Below are 20,126 nucleotides of genomic sequence, written 5' to 3'. Positions count from 1 at the left end.
AAAGAAATGCTCCCTTAAGTCAGCGAGATGCCTGGGCGGCCTTCCTGGCACGGAGAGACTCGCTGGCTGCGAGCAAATGCGCTCTGACCTGCGCGGGCAGGGAAAGGGCCAACCCTGGAGAAGGTTTCTGCAAGAACTAAACCGGCCAGCTTTTACACTGCGTGCTCTCCTTCCTCCCGCTGTGGCATAACGGCCCTTTCTCTCCATCTTTTCCTGGATGAGAATTTAGAAGGAAACTATTTTTGGCTACAGTAATTGTCTAGAGCCAGAGACAGCGGCGGTAACGGAGATTTATTGCGAGTCGGATGGGTTGCTCAGGGCTGGGAGGGAAACGGGACCGGGGTGACTTTGTCGGTGTCTGGGAACATGGACATTTGGGGGGAGGGGGGGGGAAGAAACGAGGGAAGCATTCCGTCTAGAAACTGAGCCCAGAAGCTCAGGCGGGCTGAGCAGCGCAGATACACGTGCGTTTGGGATGCGAGATGTCGTGCGACTGCAGAACAGCAGAGGAGTTTGGTCTGAGACCTTCAGCATTTGGCTGCCTTACCCAAACGTGCCGTTACGCTGGACAGCCTTGAAAAGGGCATTTCGGCTGCGGGCAGGCTACGTCAGAGGCGCAGGTAAGTCCCGGGCGCTTCTGAGCACGTTTCTGAACATAGCGTCTTAAAAAACCAGCTGGGCTCCAGTCGGGACAGACGAGGGAGGGCTGCTGTTGCTGGAAATGCTGGAAATGCTGGAGGCACGCGTTCGTTCCTGCCTTAATTTCTCACTGTGAGAGGTGTTTTACTGACTTACTGTGGTTTGGAAGGGAATGACAACCTAGAAAGCCGAAGCTTGCGACAATTGCAGGCCTCTCTTTTGGGTTCATTTCCACGCTTGACCTCACCTGTGGCAGGCTGACACCGATCTGTAGGTAGTTTCTGTTGCTGGCTTCCTCGGATTTGCAGGATGGACGCATCCATCTCTGAGGAATAAACATCTTGTCGTGCCTTAGCCAGTACAAAACCGACTCCTCTGTCCTTCTGTCTGCCGCTACGCCGCTGCTTGAGGGCGAGGGTTGCTCCGTTTTCATCAAAACTAACAGCAATCGGGCTTCCAGGTCCTCCGGGCAGCGCCGAGGTGATCTCGCCGCGCCTCACCCCGGCACAGCACTCGTTTTCTCTGCAAACCCGCGCTGGCTCCCGCCTTGCCGCCGCGCCAGAGGCAGGCCGTGTGGTGCAGCCCACTGCCCCGGGGCCTTGTTAACGCTCTGGGGGGCTGGACCAGCGCGGCCTCAGCCCTGCGAGCCCGCCAAGGCTGCTCGCTCCGTTTGCAGAGAAGCGGAAGCTCGGGCCGCCTCCGCTCTCCCCTCCCAAGCGTTTCCGAACGCGCGTCGGGAGCGGCTGCCCGGGAGCCCTCTGCCCCTTCGGGCTCTTCGCAACCGCCGCGGCGGGCCCTCCAGCGGGCAGCGCTTCATCAGGGGCCGCCAGGTTGGAACCACCAACCCTTAATGGGGTTTCGTGTTCGTTACCGAGACGGCAGGCTCCGTCGCAGGACGGAGGGGCGGGAGCCGGGTTACTTCTTCGGGGTGCTAACAGCCAATGCGGTGTTTAGGTCGCTGGGTGCCCTCGCGCCTTTCAGAGGCCCGAGGGGCCTGACGGGGACCCTGGCTCCCACGTGCTCCCAGCGTTCCCACGGCAAATCCCGACAATTAGGGAACGCCGGGGACAGCGCCCGCCGCGCCCCCGCGCCCCCGCTGCCGTGGCGCTTCCCCTCCGCCAGGGGGCGCCCGCAGGGGACCGCTCCCGCCCCGCCCCGCTTCGCTATTGGCTGCTCCCCGCCGCCGACGCCAGCGCCGATTGGCCCGCGCGGGTGGGGCCGCCCCCGCCCGACAGGGGCGTGCCGCTCCCCGAGGCTTTAAGGAGCCCCGGGGCGCAGTACCGCTGTGCGCCGCCAGGGGGCGCCAAAGCGCGGGGGCAGCGCAGCGGTGAGGCGGAGCGGCGGCCGCGGGTCCCGGCGGGGCCCCGGGCTGGCGAGGGGGCCCCGGGCTGGCGAGGGGGCCCCGGGCTGGCGAGGGGGCCCCGGGCTGGCGAGGGGGTCCCAGCCGGGCCCGGCTCTCGTCTGCGGGCGGCCTGGGGCCCCGCAGTGCCGCTGGGGAACCCCGGGCCCGGCTGTGGTGAGTGGGACTGGGCCCAGGCAGGCCCGCGGCGGGGCGGGGCGGGGGTGTTTGGGCCCGGCCGCGGCTTCTGAGGGGGAGCCCGGGCCCGGCGGCGTCTGAGGCGGAGCCCGGGGCTGGGGGCGTTCGGGCTGCCGGGCGGGGGGGCGGCTCTGTCCCGGAGCCGCCCCGCGGGGCTCAGCCGGGGGTGCGGGGAGCGGCGCCCGCGGGGCGGCGGTGGGGGGCCGCCCCCTTGGCTCCCCGCGGCGCCGGGCGGGGGCCTTGTGCCCCGCTTCTCCTCCCGGGAGCCGCCGCTGCCCTCGGGGCCCGGGGCGCTTCCCGCCGGGGCCGGGCGCCTTGGGAACCGCCGGGCAGTTCGGTCTGCCGGGGCTCCGCTCGTGTCCCCCCGCACACGGGGACGCCCGGCCCCGGCCCCGGCCGCGCTTTGGGGGTCGGTAGCGACTCGGCGGCGGGGGCCAAAGCGGCCGGGGCACGGCGTCCCCGGGGCCGGGGGCTTTGGGGCGCGGGTGGGCGCCGGCGCCGCGGCAAGGCCGGGAGCCGCGCCCGGGTCTGCGGGTGCGGGGGGGGGGGGGGGGGGATTAACGCGGGTTTGGTGCGGGTTTTAGGGTCCCCGTGTAACGCACGCGCTGCCGGATTTGCCAGGACCCCAAACGGAGACCTTTTGTCCTCATTTCTCTGGGCTGCCCCCCGTCCCGGCCCCGGGCAGGCCGGGGTGGTTTGGGCTGCACAGGCGGGGCGTTCCCTGGGCACCAGCGCACGGTTCTGGCACCCGAAGCCGCGGACTGGATGGCTGAGGGACCGCCGGGACTCGAGGGAGGCAGAGGCGCTGGTTGCTGCCCCAGTCGCGGTGAGTAGCAGGAGGCAGGGGAGAGCCAAGAGCTGGAGGCACCTGAGCGGGCTCCGCCTGCCCTCTGGTGCCTGGGTTTGCCCACGCTTTCCTCTGGGTCCCGGCTCCGGGTGGCTGCGGTTGCTTTGAAGAAGGGGTTTCGTTCCTTCCCGCAGCCCCCGGGAGCTGCGGCTGGGCCCCAGCAGGGCCAGGGCTGGGGGTCCCGTCCCCTGCGCCGCTGGGGGCAGCGGGGCTGGGACCAGGAGGGCTGCGGCGGCGCTTCAGCTCACCCGAACAGCGACAGCCTTGCGGTAGGGCTTTCTGATGGGACCGAGGGTGCAATTAATGGCGTTTTGGTTTCCTTTCGCTTAAGGCAGTTTATTGGGTGATGTGTTTAAGCAGCTGCTTACCAGTCCCCTGCCTGTGCTTGCTAGCCACGGGTTACGGTTAAGGTGTGAAGTTAAACTTTAAGGTTGAAGGTTAAAATTTTGACTTTGCACGGCAGCTGTTGTATCTGTGCACTCATTTTTACGATGCTTTTCTTCCCCCCCAGAGAACGGAGTGTGATATTGCCCCCCGTCCCTCTCTGAGCTCTTCCGTCCGTCTGCCTGACCCCGCAGTCTCTCAGCCGCTGGGTGCTTGCCAAGAGCTCACGAACGACCACGGGCAGACGCGGCGCTGGCTGCTGGCCACGATGTTTCCTGGCCGCGGGAGCTGCCGTTGCTGCGCTGCCTGCGCTGCCGCAGCTCCGCGGGGCTGGGCTGCGTGCCGGGCACAACGGGCGCTCGCCGGCAGGGCCGCCGGCGTCGGGGCGGCCGTGGCTCAGGGGAACCGGCTGATGCCACGGCTGCTCCCACCGCTGGTGAGCGGGGACTTTGGTGGCGGCTGCGGGGACTTTGCTTGGGGCGTGGGAGAGAGGAGCGGAGCTCCTGGGGGGCTGGGGCTGCGTTAAGAAAATGCCCTTCGCTAAAGATGACGTTGGTCAGTCTTTATTCTATGAAAGTGCGTTAACTTTGCTAAGCTGTACTAATTCCCATTCTACGCTGCAATGTGACGAGGTGGTGGTGTTTTACTGGAGATGTGGGCGATATTAATGTTGAAGTAAAACAAATTGCAGGACAGCCAGGCCCTGGACATACGGACTTTGGTCTGTGGAAGCGGAGAGCTATCCCTGAAGGTTAAAGGCCGCCCCAGGGCATCCGAGGTAACGCCGGCGTCCCAGCCCCTCTGACGCGGCTTTGAAACCCTGCCGGCATCGGCTGGCATCACAGAGAAGTGGCTCTGGACAGACAGACTCCAGGGACGCCTGGATCAACAGACAAGCAGCGAGAACGCTGCGGAAAGAGAGCTGCTTTGCCACGTTGTTCTGGGGGCAGCAACTGCAGCTCGGCCCGTGGGGCTGGGGGTCCCCAGCAGCTCCCGATTTCAGCCGCAGGATCAGGCCCCGCTCGAACCATAAACTGGCAACAGCCGTACGGCTCCGCACGCCGCGTCCCCCGCCTGGTCCCATCCCGGACAAGAGGGGCTCCCATCCTGCCTCCGAACCCGCTGCAGAGGGGCCGCAGGAGGAGCTGCCGGTCGCAGCTGTGGCCACGGAGAAGCTGCGGAGGGGCCCTTGCACACCCGCCAGCAGCCCTCGCACGCCTGCCCGCAGCCCGGGCTGAGCGCGAGCGCTCCTCGTAACAGCAGGGTTTGCCTGCGGTGACGGGCTGTGCTGCCTCCGATGGCGCGGTCGCACGGGGGGGGATGCGTTTGCACCGGGTGTCCCGGGCATCCCACAGCAGGGCGGTTGGGGTGGCTCTGGGCTCCACCTGAAGCCATTGTTTCACTTAAAAACTTACTTTTCAGCTCAAAACGTGCTGCGGTGGGAGCAGAGGCCGCTTCAGGGATCCGCGCCAGCTCCTGCGGCCCCGTCGGTGAGACTGTGAAGCCGGCCCGGCACGGGGAGCAGCAGCCGTCCTGGTGCCGCCGGTTCCTCGGGAGGTGCCGGGGGCACCGGCGATGTCGCCCGGCTGTGCCGACGCGTGGGGAAGGCTCATCCCGGCGCCCGGGCGAGGAACACGGCCCTGAAGCAGCGAGCGCCGGGGGACGCCGGCGGGGAGGCCATGCCTGGTGAGGTGAGTGCCCTGACGCGGCGGCCGAGCGGAGCTGGGCAGTGGGACCGGGGCACTCGGCTCCTGGGGCTGGCTGTGCCGGCGGGGATCTCCGGGTGCTGCCGGAGGCACCGGATTCTCAGGGTCAGGCCATGGGAGCGGGGTGCTGGCTTGCGGGTAGGTGCTGGGGGCTGCCGTACCCCAGGAGCCCCGGGGAGCGGTTTTGTGCTGGGGGCACGCTGGCTTTGCCCCACGTCCTGCCCACAGGGCAGCCGAGGGACGGGGAGGGCAGGCGCCGCACCCCGGCAGGGCTCCCCGTGGGGCATTTGGGGGGAAGGAGGGTCCCGGCGCCGGCGGGGCAGCGCTGGTGCGGGTGCCAGTGTGTGTCCCTTGGGGCTCACAGGAGCTCGGCACCGCAGGGCCAGGGCCTGCACCCTCTGGGCAGGGTCGCCCCGTGGCTGTTTGTGGGCGCAGGCAGGGCACTGGGGGGCCCCACGGTTCCCATCCCCCCAGCCCACCCTCAGCCGATTTGGGGGTCCGTGGCTGTGAGGGGCGTCTGGGGAGGTGGAAGTGGGCGCCGTCAGCGTCCGGCCCAGACCCCCCTGGCGCTGGTGCGGTGCCGGCCCCGGCCCCGGCCTGGGGCTGCTGGAGTCGGCCTGTGCCGCTGCTGCGCAGGGCGGGTGGGTTTTCAGCCAGACCCTGGCTCTGGGCCACCCTTCGGGGGGAAACGGGACGTGTCTGGTGCCCCGTCCCTGTCTCTGGTGCCCCGTCCCCGTCTTGGGGGTGCGGTGCGGGGCTGCTGCTCCCGAGGGGCGGGCACAGCTGCAGCTCCAGGGCTCTTTGGGCCGGGCTGCGCTGCCAAGAGCTGATTGTGCCATGTTTCTCCCTGCGCAGGGACAGACAGACGGACAGAGGAGCCGCTGCTGGGAGCCGCCCGCACTGGAGGGACCCCTGTGGGGTGCGGAGCCCCAGGAAGAAGCCGGGCTGCCTGCGCCGAGGCCGACGCTGCCGCCCGCCCTGCGCCTGGCTGGGGACAGCCCTGCCCGTGCCCGCCCCGAGACGCTGCCGGGGCTGCGTGGCTCCAGGTCGGTTGTTTGGGCCCCTGTTGGTTTGGGGTCCAGCTCGGCTCGGGCCCCCGGTTGTTTGTGTGTGTGTGTTTTGTGTGTTGGTTGGGACTCCCCTTTGTTTCAGGTCCCGTTCCCGGACGGCTCCAGCTCAGTTTTGGCTCCAGCTCATTTGTGGCTCCCGTTTGTTTCTGCTCTGGTTCCAGCTCCAGCTGATGGACAGGTCCTGTTCATCGCGGCTCTGGCTCGTTTCAGCTCCAGCTCGTTTGCAGATTCTCAGGTTGGTTGTTTCTGCCCCTGTTTTGTTTCTGGTCCAGCTCATTTATGGCTCGGGCTTGTTTGCAGCTTCAGGTCACTCTTTCTGCACCCTTTTTTCCAGGTCCAGCTCCTGGGTGGCTCCAGTTCCTTTGCGGCTCCCGTCTTGTTTCCAGCTTCAGCGTATGGACAACTCCGGTTCCTTTGCACTCCAGCGTATGGACAGGTCCTGTCCGTTGTGGCTCCAGTTCTTGGACGGCTCTGGCTCGTTTCAGCTCCAGTTTATGGACAACTCCTGTTCATTGCGGCTCCAGCTCGTTTGCAGATTCTCAGGTTGGTTGTTTCTGCCCCTCTTTTGCTTCTGGTCCAGCTCATTTATGGCTTGGACTTATTTGCAGCTTCAGGTCACTCTTTCTGCACCCTTTTTTCCAGGTCCAGCTCCTGGACGGCTCCAGTTCAGTTTTGGCTCCAGCTCATTTGTGGCTCCCGTCTGTTTCCAGCTTCAGCGTATGGACAACTCCGGTTCCTCTGCACTCCAGCGTATGGACCCGTCCTGTTCGTTGCAGCTCCAGCTCATTTGCAGATTCTCAGGTTGGTTTCTTCTGTCCCTTTTTTGTTTCTGGTCCAGCTCGTTCATGGCTCGGGCTTGTTTGCAGCTTCAGGTCACCGTTTCTGCACCCTTTTTGCCAGGTCCAGCCCCAGTTCAGTTTTGGCTCCAGTTCCTTTGCGGCTCCCATCTGTTTCCAGCTTCAGCGTATGGACAACTCCGGTTCCTCTGCACTCCAGCGTATGGACGCGTCCTGTTCGTTGCAGCTCCAGCTCATGGACGGCTCTGGCTTCTTGCAGCTCCAGCTCGTTTGCAGATTCTCAGGTTGGTTTTTTCTGTCCCTTTTTTGTTTCTGGTCCAGCTCATTTATGGCTCGGGCTTGTTTGCAGCTTCAGGTCACTCTTTCTGCACCCTTTTTTTCCAGGTCCAGCTCCTGGGCGGCTCCAGTTCAGTTGTGGCTCCCGTCTGTTTCCAGCTTCAGCGTACGGACAGGTCCTGTTCGTTTCAGCTCCAGCTCATTTGCAGGTTCTCAGGTTGGTTGTTTCTGCCCCTCTTTTGCTTCTGGTCCAGCTCATTTATGGCTCGGGCTTGTTTGCAGCTTCAGGTCACTCTTTCTGCACCCTTTTTTCCAGGTCCAGCTCCTGGACGGCTCCAGTTCAGTTTTGGCTCCAGTTCCTTTGCGGCTCCCGTCTGTTTCCAGCTTCAGCGTATGGACAACTCCGGTTCCTCTGCACTCCAGCGTATGGACCCGTCCTGTTCGTTGCAGCTCCAGCTCATTTGCAGATTCTCAGGTTGGTTTCTTCTGTCCCTTTTTTGTTTCTGGTCACTCTTTCTGCACCCTTTTTTTCCAAGTCCAGCTCCTGGATGGCTCCAGCTCGTTTGCAGCTCCATTTCATTGCGACTCCAGCTCCAGTTCAGCCGTGGCTCCAGTTCGTTTCAGGCTGGAGCTGTCCATGAGCTGGACCTGTTTGCAGCTTCAGGTTGCTCGTTTCTGCCCCAGTTCATCTGCGCCTTCAGGTCCAGCTCTCGGATGGCTCCACTTCGCTTCTGCTCCAGCTTGTGGACGGCGCTGGGAAGTTTCAGCTCCAGTTCAGCTGTGGTTCCGGCTCATGGACGGCTCCAGCTCGTTCCAGTCTCCAGTCGAGTTTCATCTCCTCTGGCTCCAGCTTGTTTGCGGCTCCTGTTCCAGTCCAGTCTCATCTCCAGTTGGTTTTGGGCTCCAGTTCCAGTTGGCCGCAGCACCAGCTCCTCTCCAGCCCCTTGGGGCTTGTGCTTGTTAATGCGATCTTGGCTTTGGACCAGGTCGTAAATCAATCACTGTCAGCACTTGCATATGAATAATAAATGTCATAACTGTACGCCCAGTGTCTGGTTGTTGGTCAGTCCCCGCGCCGGGGGTGGTACACGCCTCGAATAAAGGCTGGACGTGGGCAGAGGGGGTGTGAAAAGCGCTTTTCGCCCCAGAGACTATCTCAGACGTTTAATTCGGCCTGGTGCATGCCAGCCTCCCGCGCTTCGGGGACCACCGCGACCGGACCCCCGCCTCCGGCAGGGGCCCACGCACCGCGACCGGACCCCCACCTCCGGTGGGGGCCCACGCACCCTGCCCGCCCCCCAGCGCCCGCCCGCCTCCCCCCCAGCCCCAGCCCCAGCCCCAGCCCCGGGTTTGGCCCCAGAAACAGCCGACGGGGGCTGCGTTTCTGGGCCCAAACCCCCAGGCCTCTGCCCCAGCCCCGCGCAGGCAGCACCGGGGCTCCCCCCCGGCCCCCAGACCCCCGGCTCCGCAGCCCCGCGCCCCCAGCCCCGCGTGTGGTGTCAGGGAGCCCGGCAGCCCCGGCGGGCTCGGGCCGTGCTTGGGAACTGGCCGGGGGGACCCGCGGGCGGGCCCGGCCCCGGGGGGCCGCGTCTCGATCGGGCGACCACGACGACGACGACGACGGGGGGGGCGCCGGGCTCCGGCCCTCCGGGCTTTATTCCCCGGCGCCCCGACAAACGCGGCTGCTCCGCGGAGCCGCCGCCAGCGCGGCCGCCGCCGCCGCCCCGAGAAACCCCGGCCCCGAGAAACCCCGCTCCCCCGACGCCCCTTCCCCGCCGCTGCTCGGCCGCGGCTCCGCCGCTCCCGGCTCCGCCGCTCCCGGCCCCGGCCTCACGGGCCCCGGCCTCACGGGCCCCGGCTCCGCCGCTCCCGGCTCCCCCGGCCCCGGCCGGGCCCTGCGGCTCCCGCGGGCCGAGCCCCCCGCGCCTCACCTGGCCCCGCCGGGGGAGCCCGGCCCGGCCGCTGCCGCCCCGGGGCCGCGGGCGGCGCCACCGCGGGGGAACGCGAAAAGGAGGCGCGCGCGGCCGCCGCCGGGGCTCAAATCTGCTCGGCCCCGCCCCGCGCACGCGCCCCGCGCCCCGCCCGCCGCCCCGCACCTGCCACAGGCCGCGCCCCGCGCACGCGCCCCGCGCCCCGCCCGCCGCGCACCTGGGACTGGCCCCGCCCCTCGCTCCCGGCCCCGCCCGCCCGCGCCTCGCACCTGTGCTAAGCCCCGCCCCCTCGTTACAGACCACGCCCCCTCGTTAGAGGCCCCGCCCCCTCGTCACAGACCCCCCCGCCCCCTCACCCGCCGCACCTGGGCCAGGCCCCGCCCCGCGCACGCGCGCTCAGGCCCCGCCCCTCCGGCCCCGCCCCGCGCACGCGCTTCCTCCGCCGCCGCCGCCGCCAGACGGGCGCCGGCACCGACCGCGGCGGACGCCGGTAGCGGGGCCCCTTGTTCGGGACGCGGGGACGGGGGCTTCTCCGGGCCGGTGTGGAGCCGAGCCCGGGGCCGGGAGTGGGGCCGGGGCCGGGCCTCGCGGGTGCGCGGAGCTGGGGCCCGGCCGCTGCCCGCCTCTCCGCGGGCGGGCGCGGTGCGGGGCCCGGGGCCGGAGGACCGCGGCAGCGCCTTGGGCCCGGCCTCTCCCCGGCCCCCGGGCCCGGTCTCGCCGACCCCGTCCCGGCGCCGGGGCGGGAGGAGCCGCGCTCCGGGGCCTCGGGGCCCAAGTGCCGCGCTGCCGGGGGCGGGGGGGCCGCTGGGTGCCGGAGCTCCGCCGCGGACCACAGCGGCGGCCTGGCCGAGTGAAGGCGGGAAGGGCCGGGGGCTCCCGGGGCCGGGCCCAGCCCGGGGTGCGGGGGCTCCGGCGGGCACCGGCGGCCCCAGCCCGGCCTCGGAGAGGAGCCGCGGGGCTCCGGGCTGAGCCCGGGGCCGGGGCTCTGCTGCAGGCCCCAACGCGGGACTTGGTCGCTCGGCCTCAGCCCCAGCACTGGCCACCGGAGCCCGGTTGCCAGCCCCGAAACGCGGGGCTCGGTCTCTGTTTCTCAGCTCTCACCCGGGCCCCGTGAGCCCGGTTCAACGCTCCGCAGCACAGGACGGGGTCTCTGTGCCGGAGCCCCGCAAGTGGCCCCATCAGCCTTGTCTCCAGCCCCCAGCGCACAGGAGTGGGGCTCTGTTCCTGAGCACAGACACGCGGCGCTGGGTCTCCGTTTCCAGCCCCCTGAAACGCAGCACTTGGTCTCTGGTTCTCAGCCCTGCATTTGGCCAAATGAGCCTGGTTTCAAGTCTCCGATAGGCGAGGCTTCGTCTCTCTGGGGGAGTCCCAACGCACAGCCCTGGGTCTCTGCTTCAAGCCCCCCAAACGCAGGACTTGGTCTCCGTTTCTGAGCTCTCAACCTGGCCAAATGAGCCTGGTTTCCAGACTCCAAAGCGCAGGACTTAGTTTCTGAGCCCCACAAGTGGCCACACGAGCCTTGTTTTGAGCCCCCCACAGACGCAGGACTCGGTCTCTGTTTCCGAGCCCGAGCACCCAGCGCTGAGTCTCTGCTTCCAGCCCCCAAAACGCAGGACTTAATTTCTGGGTTTGAGCCACAAAACGCGGGACTGGGTCTCTGCTGCTGAGCCCCAAATTTGGCCAGATGAGCCTGGTTTCAAGCCCCCCAAACGCAGGACTTAATCTCTCTTTGTGAGCCTAAAAACTGGTTTAGTGACCCTGGTTTCAAGCCCCCCAAACGCAGGACTTAGTCTCTGCTTCTGGGCCCCAAATGTGGCCAGATGAGCCTGGTTTCAAGCCCCCCAAACGCAGGACGTAGTCTCTGCTTCTGGGCCCCAAATTTGGCGACATGAGCCTGGTTTCAAGCCCCCCAAACGCAGGACTTAGTCTCTGCTTCTGGGCCCCAAATTTGGCGACATGAGCCTGGTTTCAAGCCCCCCAAACGCAGGACTTAGTCTCTGCTTCTGGGCCCCAAATTTGGCCAGATGAGCCTGGTTTCAAGCCCCCCAAACGCAGGACTTAGTCTCCGTTTCTGAGCCCTACAGCTGGCCACATGAGCCTTGCTTTGAGCCCCCCCAAACGCAGGACTTAGTCTCTGCTTCAAGCCCCCAAAACGCAGCACTTTTTGTCTTCTTTTGAGCCCAGAAAGTGGCTTAGTGACCCCGGTTTCAAGCCCCCAAACGCAGGACCTGGTCTCTGTTTCTGAGCCCTAAACCTGGCCACGTCAGCCTTGTTCCGAGCCCCCCACAGACGCAGGACTTGGCTTCTGGTTTCGAGGTGCAAAACGGGGGACTGAGTCTCTGTTTCTGGGCCCTACAAGTGGCCACACGAGCCTTGTTTTGAGCCCCCCACAGACGCAGGACTCGGTCTCTGTTTCCGAGCCCGAGCACCCAGCGCTGGGTCTCTGTTTCCAGCCCCCAAAACGCAGGACCTCATTTCTGGGTTTGAGCCACAAAACACGGGACTGGGTCTCTGCTTCCGAGTCCTAATGAGCCCGGTTTCAAGCCCCCACCACACGGGACTTGGTCTCCGTTTCTGAGCCCAAACACACAGGACTCGGTCTCTGTTTCAAGCCCCCACAGCACGGGACATCATCTCTTCTGTCTGAGCCCCAAATCCGGCTGAGCGAGCCTTGTTTCGAGCCCCCGAAGCGCAGGACGTAGCCTCTGGGTTTGAGGTGCGAAATGCAGGACGTGGTCTCTGTTTCTCCGCTCTGAACCTGGCCCGATGAGCCTCCTTTCGAGCCCCTGAAACGCAGGACTCGGTCTCCGTTTCTGAGCCCCAAATGAGCCTCGTTTCGAGCCCCCACGCTGCCGGACTCGGTTTCTGGGTTCGAGCCCCACAACGCAGGACCGGGTCTCAGTTTCCGAGCTCGGAGCCCGGTTCCCAGCCCCGGCCCGCAGGGCTCAGTCTCCGTTGCTGGGCCCAAACACACAGGGCCCGGGCTCAGTTTCCGAGCTCGGAGCCCGGTTCCCAGCCCCAGACAGGCAGGGCCGGGGCTCTGCTGCAGGACCGGGGCCCGGGGCCCAGGCCTCGCACGCCCGGGCCGGCCCCAGCCCCCAGCCCCGCTGCCTCCCCTCGCTGGCCGGCACCCGGCGCCGGGCCGCGCTCTGGGCCGGGCCCGGGTTCGGGCGGGACCGGGGCTCTGCTCCCAGCCGGGCCCGGAGCCGCCCGCAGCCGCTGTCGGGGCCCCGGCAGCCCGGGAGGCGCTGCCTGCTCCGCGCCCGGAGCCCCCAGCCGGGTCCCGAGCCGCTGCGGGGCCGCGGCCGGTCCCGGGAGCTCCGGCGGTGCTCGGGCAGGGGCCGGGGGCGCCGGGCTCCGGCCCTCGGGGCTTTATTCCCCGGCGCCCCGGCAGAGCCGCCCCGGGCCGGGCCGGGCCGGGCCCCCGCCCGCACTCACCGCCGCCGGGCCGCCGCCGCCGCCGGGCCCCGCCCCCGCCCCGCCCACTGCTTTTATAGACAGCGCCCCGCCCCGGGGCTGCCCGGGCCCTGCCCCACTCCTTTTATAGACAGCGCCCCGCCCCGGGGCCTGGCCGGGACCGCCCACTTTTTAGAGACAGCACCGCCCCGGGGCGACTGGGCCACGCCCACTCCTGGTAGAGACAGCGCTGCCCCGGCCCGCCCACTCCTTTTATAGACAGCGACACGCCCCCGCGGCCGCCCCGGGTCCCGCCGCCCGCCCAGCCCCCGGCCCCCGCCGTCATCGCCCTCACTGCAGCGCCATAAATCAGCCCCGGCGTGGCTGCGGGCCGTGACGTCACCCTCGGGCAGGTGGCGGCGTCAACAGCAGCAGCGCAGTCGTCACAGCGCAGCGGGCGTGGGCGCTGCTTTAAGCTCAGGCGGTTCCCCCCCCCTCAGCACGACCAAGCCTGAGGCTCTCCGTCACACGGACGGCGTCGCTTTCGACACCGAGAGCTCGGGGCTGGGGCAGCGCAGGGCAGCGCAGCGGTGATGCCCTCCCGCACCCAGTAACCCCACTGCGGCCCCGCCAACACGCGGAGGCTCCCCCGTCCCCCCAGGACCCCCCTCACCCCGGGCTGCTCAGGACAGCGGCGTGGTCCCCTGTTACCGCTCCCGCCCCGTCCCCTCCGGCGTCAGCCCTGGGCCTCTCGCCCGAGCCCGCCCTGCCCGCCCCCGCCAGAGGCCCGTCCCGGGGAGGGGAGGCCGCCCGCGGCCCCGTCCTCCCTCGCCTTCCCCCTTCTCCCTCCTCTCCCTCGCGCTGAAGGCGAAACGCACGCGGCGGGGAGGAACGCCGCGTCCAACAAATAAAGCAAACCTGGGTTTGACATCGGTCTCCATCAGGACTGCTCTGCCGTTCTTACCCAAGCTCAGCTTTAGCACTTGGGAGCGGCCTAGGAGAAGCTGCTCCCTGCGCTGCAGGGCCCGGGCTTTGCCCTAGGCCCGGCCTAAGCCGGCTTCCCGGGAAAAGCCCCTTCCCCGCGCCCCCGCCCCGGGCTGCTGCCATGGCTCCCAGCGGGGCAGCCCCTGCCGAGGGGAAGGGACCTTCCCCCAGGCCGACCCCACCGATCCCCGCTCCATCCCCGCCGGCAGCCCCACGGGGCTGGATGTGGGATCCGTGGGTGCCGGCGGGCGAGGGGCGGCTGGAAAGGACGGGGGACGCGAAATCCCAGCCCCGCGGGCTCTCCCCACGGCCCGGGCCAGCGGCCCCCGAGCTCCAGTGGCCAGGGCAGCTCCACGCGGCGCGGCCCTCCCTCTGCCAGCCGGTCCCTGCCCGGCCCCGTCGCTTTGCCATTCCCGAGCGACCGAGAGGAGAAGCCAGGCGACGTCGGGGAGAGCCGGCGGAGGCCGGGAGGCAGAGGCCGACGCTCCCGCCCTGCCCCGCTCCCAGCCGGCCCCGGCCCCGCTCGCCCACGGCTCCCTCAGCAGCCGCAGCGAGCCCAGAGGGGCTGCGCCGGCCGTCGGGGGCCCTTATGTGTTTCTATGGCTAACGAAGGGACCGTTTTGGCGTTTCAAGCCTGACAAGGCGTGCCTCTCCGCTCCGGAGAGGGACGCGGATGTGCTCCATCGTCCCCGAGCAGGTTTCAGCCCACCTCCCGCCTTGCTTCCCCACCCAGTCAGCCCGTACACAGACACACGCGTATATAAATATACCGACAAAACCCCTCCAGTAACCTTCGTGCAACCCTAACTCCACCGCGGCTGCTGGCCGAGCTGCGCCTTTTGCAGTTCCCGCACGCTGCTTACCCAGCCGGGGCTACTTCTTTAGCTGCCCCACGCGGCGGGCAGGTAGCCACGGCCCCGCAGCCCCGGCCAAGGCGGCCGCCCGGCCATCGGTGGCCATCCCAACCCCTGCAGCGGGGGCGCAGGGCCCCCCAAGCTCGCGCCGCCTCCTTACCGTGCTGGGCCGGGGAGCAACGGCGCAGTCTCTCTGCCGGGGGCCGGCAGCCGTGCCGGGGGGCCGGGAGCAGCGGCGGCCCCCCAGCCCCCAGCAGCCCAGGCCGAGCCCCGAGCAGGCTCGGCAGAGCCCCCCCACACGGGGAGAGCCCCAAAACCAGAGCTGTCCCCCCTGTTGGGGCCGGGGACGCCCAGGCTGACGCTGCCAGCGCAGCATCACCGGCGGCAGCCCGGCCGGTCCCCGGCGTCCCCGCTCCCGCAGCTCCTGGGCGCCGCGTGCCCCCCGAGCGTCCCTGGGGCTGGGGCTGCCGGGCACTGCCGCGGGGCAGGGTGCTCCGTCCCCAGCAGCCAGCGCTCGGCCCAGGCCCGCTCCCCGCCGCAGAAATGGCTCCTCTCGTGTCCCTCCGGTTGACACGAGGCCACGCTTCCCTTGGCAAACCCCAACGGCCAGGCGCTGGGCTCGCCCCGAGGCTGCTCCCACGGCCCCAGCACCCAGCCCAGGGGCTCCGGGTGCCCCGGGACGAGCCCCCGCAGCGAAGCACAAGCCCAGCCGGCCCCGGGGATGCTCACGGGGCCATCGGGGCGCAGGGACCCCCGTCGGGCACCCGCACGTGGAGCAGGGCCGGCCTCCGCACGGCCAGGCTCCCCACAGCCCCTCACCAGGGCCGCGGGCCAGCGGCTCGGCCAGGGCGGCCACAGCCTCCCCGCAGCCCGGAGGGCCCCGCAGCACCCAGGCCTGCACCCAGGCGGCCCAAAAGCCCCCGTGCCCCCACCCGCCATCGCATCCCCTCCCCTGCCCCCCGCCCCCCGCCCAGCCCCCAGGTGTGGGTCCTTGCCATCGGCCGGGAGTGCCCCCAGCTGTGGGGCTGCCCCAGCTGCGGCGAGGGGAACCCAGAGAAAGACAGGGGGAAAAGAGAAAAAAAGGGAAAATTTAAAGGGGAAAAAAAGGAAAAAAAAAAAAAGAAACAAAAGGGAAAAAAAGGGGAAAAAAGGAAAAATGGTAAAAAAAACAGGAAAACAAAGGAAAAACAGAAAAAAACACAGAAAAAAGCAGATTAAAAAAGGGAAAAAAGATAAAAAGGGAAAAAACCCAAAAAAAACGGGGAAAAGGAAAAAACAGAAAAAGATAAAAAAAGAAAAAGAGAAAAAAGAAAGAAGATAAAGAAGAAAAAAAACAGTAAAAAGAAAAAGAGAAAAAAGAAAAAGCATAACATAAAAAGCACAACACTACAAAGCAGAGGTGCAGAAGAAGGGGCCGGGCAGCAGCCCCAGCCCAGGGCCCCGGGGGGGCAAAGCTGCTGCGGCAGCAAAACTGAGCCCACAAAGCTCCGCCGGGGGGGGGGCAAACCCCCCCAAAACCCAACACCACACACCCACCCCCCCCCAAAGCGTGCCGAATAAACCAGAAAACCAGCAGAAAACTACAGACCGACAGGAAAAGCCCAGAGCCCCACAAAACCTGGCCCCCAGCCCCGGGCCGAGGCCGGGCACCTGGGTCGGGGTCCCCCATCGCCCCGGCCGGGGTCGCCCAGGGCGAAGCCCGGCTGCTGCTGGGACCAGGGAGCGGGGCCGCTCCGGGGCCTCGGGCTGCCCCCTGCTCGTGGGCCGCTCGTCGTATTTATTTTTTTTTAACATATAAACACAAAGGCGAAGGTGGGGGGGCATCCCTGTGCTGGGGACACCCCTGTGCTGGGGGACACCCCTGTGCTGGGGGACATCCCTGTGCTGAGGCCATCCCTGTGCTGAGGCCATCCCTGTGCTGGGGGACATCCCCATGCTGGGGCCATCCCTGTGCTGGGGACACCCCTGTGCTGGGGACATCCCTGTGCTGGGGACATCCCTGTGCTGGGGACATCCCCATGCTGGGGCCATCCCTGTGACGGGGATGTCGCTGTGCTGGGGCTTTGTACAGCATCGCCGGGGCAATGGAGCAGGGAGGACGGAGCCAGCCCAGCCCGGCTCCAGCCTTGGGGACCCGCTGTGACAGCAGGAGCCCCCGGCCGGGCAGGACAGGGCTTCAGCCCGTGCTCCCCTTCCAGACCCTTCCGGCAAGGCACGGCCCTGCGGCGGGGGCACGGCGGCTGCGCCGGGGCTTGACGTGCGGCGCTGGGTGCTCGGTGGGGCCAGTGCTGGGCTGGGGCCGGGGCTGCTGCAGGCAGGCTCCTGCCAATAAACACAATTAAATCTAAACCAATAAAATAAAATCCCCTTTCCTGCAGCAAGCCAGCCCTCTCCAGTCCTTTTTCCGGAGGCGATGTCAAAAGGCGATGCCAAAAGGTGATGCCCTGAGCCCCACGGCTCCCTGCCGAGGTGCCGCTTCCCCGGGTGCCGTGGGGAAAGGGGGGGTCTCGCTGCTCAGACGCTCCCTCGCCAGCTCCGCTGGCTGCCCCGGCTGAAGCAAAGGCTGGGTTTGGTCAGCCCGGCCCCCTCAGCTGGGGCGGCCAAGGGAGCGGCGTGATCTGTGCAGGGCACCGATAAATCCCCCTGAATGCCAAGGTCTTTCATCACACCACCCCGCCCCCCCCCCCCCCATATTGAAACAAAACTACCAAACCAAAGCAAAACAAACCCAAACCCAAACCCGGGAATTCAGCAGCAGCAGGGCAGGTTGTGTGAATGTGGGGTGAAATGCAGGGTGTACCCCTGCCTGATCCCTGCACCCACCCCAGCCACCCCCGTCCCTCCGCCCCCATCCTGGACGTCCCCATCCCTTTGTATCTGTTTATTTTGTTATAAGCTCGCCGGTTCCCCCCGTCCCTGTGGCTGGGGGCCCATGGGGACGCCCCCCTCCGTACCCCCGGTGCCCCTGCGCCAGCCCCTGCCCGCTCAGCCCTGCCCGCTACCGGGGCTGGCAGCATCGCTGGGTGCCGGCAGCATCGCTGGGTGCCGGCTGCCTGCCGGGGCATGGGACGCCCCATCGGGAGTGGACAGCGCGGACCCCTCGCCTCCAGCTCGTGGCGGGGTCGCGGTGTTGCCGTAAGCGCCGGCAGCACCCACGCTTGGGGCTGCAGCGGTGGCGGCTGCTCCCGCAGGCAGCATCCCCATCCCCTGCCCCTCGTGGTACCCGGCCGGGCCCCAGGGAAACCCGCTGGCCCTTCCCGCCCCCGTGGCCGCGGGGTGACGGGACGAAGCCCCGAGCTTTGCCCGAGTCCCGTGGGCGCTGGTCCGGCCCGGCCGTCGCTGCGTCCCGCTCCCCACGGCTTGGGGCCCGAGGGGCGAGGGCTCGGTGCTCAGCACCCGGCTCCCGGGCGCGCAGCCCCTCCCAGGCCGCCCGGCTCGTCCCGGGGAAAGGCAAAGGAGCCCCAGGCACGGCAGGTGTGCCGTTGGGTTTTTCCTTTCTCCCTCTCCTGTGCCCTGGGCTAAAGGCCTGTTTAAGAGGTTTCTCCTGCTGCAGCAGCGTCCCCCCAGCCCCAGGGCACGCCATGGTGAAAGGCAGGTCTTGGGCTTGCCAAAACCACGGTAATTCCTCCAATGCCGCGGAGCAGACGGGGGCTGTTGGGGACAGAGGGGCCTTTGGGCTCCCGCCGGCCGAGGGGGACGCTGGGGCCGTTTCCCCCGGAGCTGGGCTGGGGGGCTCAGCCCAGGCCCCTCGCCCCCGGCTCCGGCGCAGCCCCTCGTCCCCGCGCCCGCAGCCCAGGGCCGCCGGCCCCCAGCGAGTGCCCAGGCGAGACAGGAGCGGGGTGTCAGGAGTTTATTAGCAGGCTGGGCTGCCGAAGTGGGGGTGTCCTGGGGCAGGCGGCTCCGGCTCCTGGGGACGGCGTGCCACCTCCCGGGGCAGGCGGCAGCTGACGGCCAGGACACCCCTGCACGGGAGGATGCTGGCGTTGGCGTTATGGTGCCGTTGTCCTCCTCATCCTCTGCATCGGAGATCGGCGACCTGGGGGGGGACGGAGTCGCTCATGAGCCCCCTGCCCCACTCCTTCCTGCCTCGCCACCCCCACCGCCAGCGTCACCAGGACATCCCTGCGGCCTCTGGGGACACGGGTGGCCCCCCGCCTTGACCCCCACCTCGGCCTCGCCTCCTCCGGCCATGGGGCGGCTGCTGCCACTGCCTGCTGCCGGGCTGCCCAGGGCGGCTGGAGCGGGATCCCCTCCGCCGGCGGCTCCGACGGGGGCTGCGGCCGCGCTGGTACCCGGCCATGCCTGCTGCTGCCGGTCCTTGGCCTTGGGGGAGCCCCGCCACGGCCCCCACAGATACAGAAGGTGGCTGGTTGTAACGTGTGATGACATCATAGCGCTGGGTGGTGATGCAAGGGGGCAGCCATCCATCCATCCATCCATCCATCCATCCATCCATGGCTAAGGGAGGAGCACGAGGGGGTTTGCCCCGACGACCCGCCCCGATGCCGTTCTCCCACCGACGGCGGGATGGGGGATGAACCGGTGCAGGGCTCGGGGTGCTGGGAACAGCCCCGCACCCCCGGGGTTTGCCACCAAGGACAGGCGGAGGCGTTTTAACAGCTGCAGTAGTTTATTGTCTAACGGCAGCGCCCTACAAAAGGAGGAGGGCAACGTAAATCAACGCAGTGACAGAGCCGTGGGTGCCCAGGACCATACGTACGGCTGCCGTCTGTCTGCCCGGGTGCCCGCCGCGGTGCCGGGTCAGCAGCAAAAGCCCCCCAGCCCCGGCTGCTGACGCCCCGATGTCCGTGGGGCCGAGAGGAGCCGGACGCAGCCCCTGCAGCCCCAGAAACGCCCCAAAATCCTCTCCTGGGCAGCAGGCAGCCATGTGTCGAGATCCAGGTCAGCTGCCGCAGGGCAGCGTTTGCAGGATTCGGTCCCAAGCTGCAGTTCCCAATAGGCACGGGGCACTGGGAGCCAGTCAGTGGGTCATAAGCCTCCCAGTTGCACACAGATGCATGCCTCCGTGCCAGCTTGCTGCTGAAGAATTGGCTGTTTCACAGCCCTTTGTCCCAGCTCTCCTTCCCTCTGCAGCCATTTGCCTGCACCCAGGCCAGATTTTCACCATTAAAACTCCATACTGGGGAAAAGAGGGGGCTCTCCCAAGGCCGCAGAGCAGCAGGGAAGCAGAACACACCTTAAAAAAAGCCCCGTATGCCCAGTCTAAGCGACCAACTGGTTTTGGGGGTGAATGAACAGCGGTGAGATGCCCGGCTGCCACAGCGGGGCAGGGGGGGCTTGGGCACCTCGCTCCCGTTTGCTGCTCCTTTAACCCTCTCTGCCTTCACCCCAGAGGATCTGATCTAAAGGGGGAACATCTGGTCTCGAGGGGGAACATCTGGTCTCGAGGGGAGTGGAGGCAGCTGGGCAGATTCGGGGTCCGGGGCACAGCAGTTGGATTTCCACCCCTCCATCCCTGCTTCCCTCTCAGCAATGCGCTCCCACGCAGGAGCGGTGAGGAGATCATTTTGGCTGGATTTTTTTTTTTTTTTTCCCTGTTTCCAGGTTTGACTTTGGACACTCGAAGAGGATAACTTGTTGAATTTTCATTTTTCAGGGAGGTAAATGGAAAGCTCAGCTCTAAGGAGACCCCGCAGAGCTCTACGACGCTCCCAGCAGAAATCTGGGACAGGACTGGGGCTGCT

At 67.5% G+C, this 20,126-nt stretch overlaps 1 protein-coding gene across 11 annotated transcripts; it reads left to right on the top strand.

The window, feature by feature from the left end:
- Positions 1-400: 400 nt before the first annotated feature.
- Positions 401-8,698, top strand: LOC148051624 (uncharacterized). Of its 11 annotated transcripts, XM_087737621.1 has the most exons (13): positions 401-2,155; positions 2,798-3,002; positions 3,535-3,843; positions 4,099-4,185; positions 4,830-5,098; positions 5,969-6,159; positions 6,266-6,418; positions 6,518-6,726; positions 6,798-6,984; positions 7,084-7,264; positions 7,365-7,473; positions 7,573-7,731; positions 7,941-8,696. In XM_087737621.1, the coding sequence occupies exons 5-13, from the start codon at positions 5,087-5,089 to the stop codon at positions 8,279-8,281; spliced, it is 1,542 nt and encodes a 513-aa protein (XP_087593747.1). In that variant the 5' UTR covers positions 401-2,155; positions 2,798-3,002; positions 3,535-3,843; positions 4,099-4,185; positions 4,830-5,086; the 3' UTR covers positions 8,282-8,696. The 11 variants fall into 11 exon arrangements, with proteins under 11 accessions (XP_087593747.1, XP_087593745.1, XP_087593752.1 ...); XM_087737619.1 differs by having other exon boundaries at positions 2,862-3,002; positions 4,099-5,098; XM_087737626.1 differs by having other exon boundaries at positions 4,099-5,098; positions 6,894-6,984.
- Positions 8,699-20,126: the final 11,428 nt, after the last annotated feature.

The sequence above is a fragment of the Nipponia nippon genome, unplaced genomic scaffold (genome assembly GCF_047370975.1).
Source record: "Nipponia nippon isolate SJK-2023a ecotype South Korea unplaced genomic scaffold, ASM4737097v1 scaffold_6, whole genome shotgun sequence".
Classification (NCBI taxonomy): Eukaryota; Metazoa; Chordata; class Aves; order Pelecaniformes; family Threskiornithidae; genus Nipponia; species Nipponia nippon.
Note: the sequence above shows the minus strand (reverse complement) of the source record. Positions and strands in the feature narration are given on the sequence as shown.

What these genes read in the sequence shown, in the direction of transcription:
- LOC148051624 (XM_087737622.1), top strand. An exon ending in GCTCATTTGCAGGTTCTCAG is followed by an intron (nt 7,474 to 7,572) that starts GTTGGTTGTTTC and finishes CCTTTTTTCCAG; the next exon opens with GTCCAGCTCCTGGACGGCTC. An exon ending in GCTCATTTGCAGATTCTCAG is followed by an intron (nt 7,732 to 7,940) that starts GTTGGTTTCTTC and finishes TTTCTGCCCCAG; the next exon opens with TTCATCTGCGCCTTCAGGTC.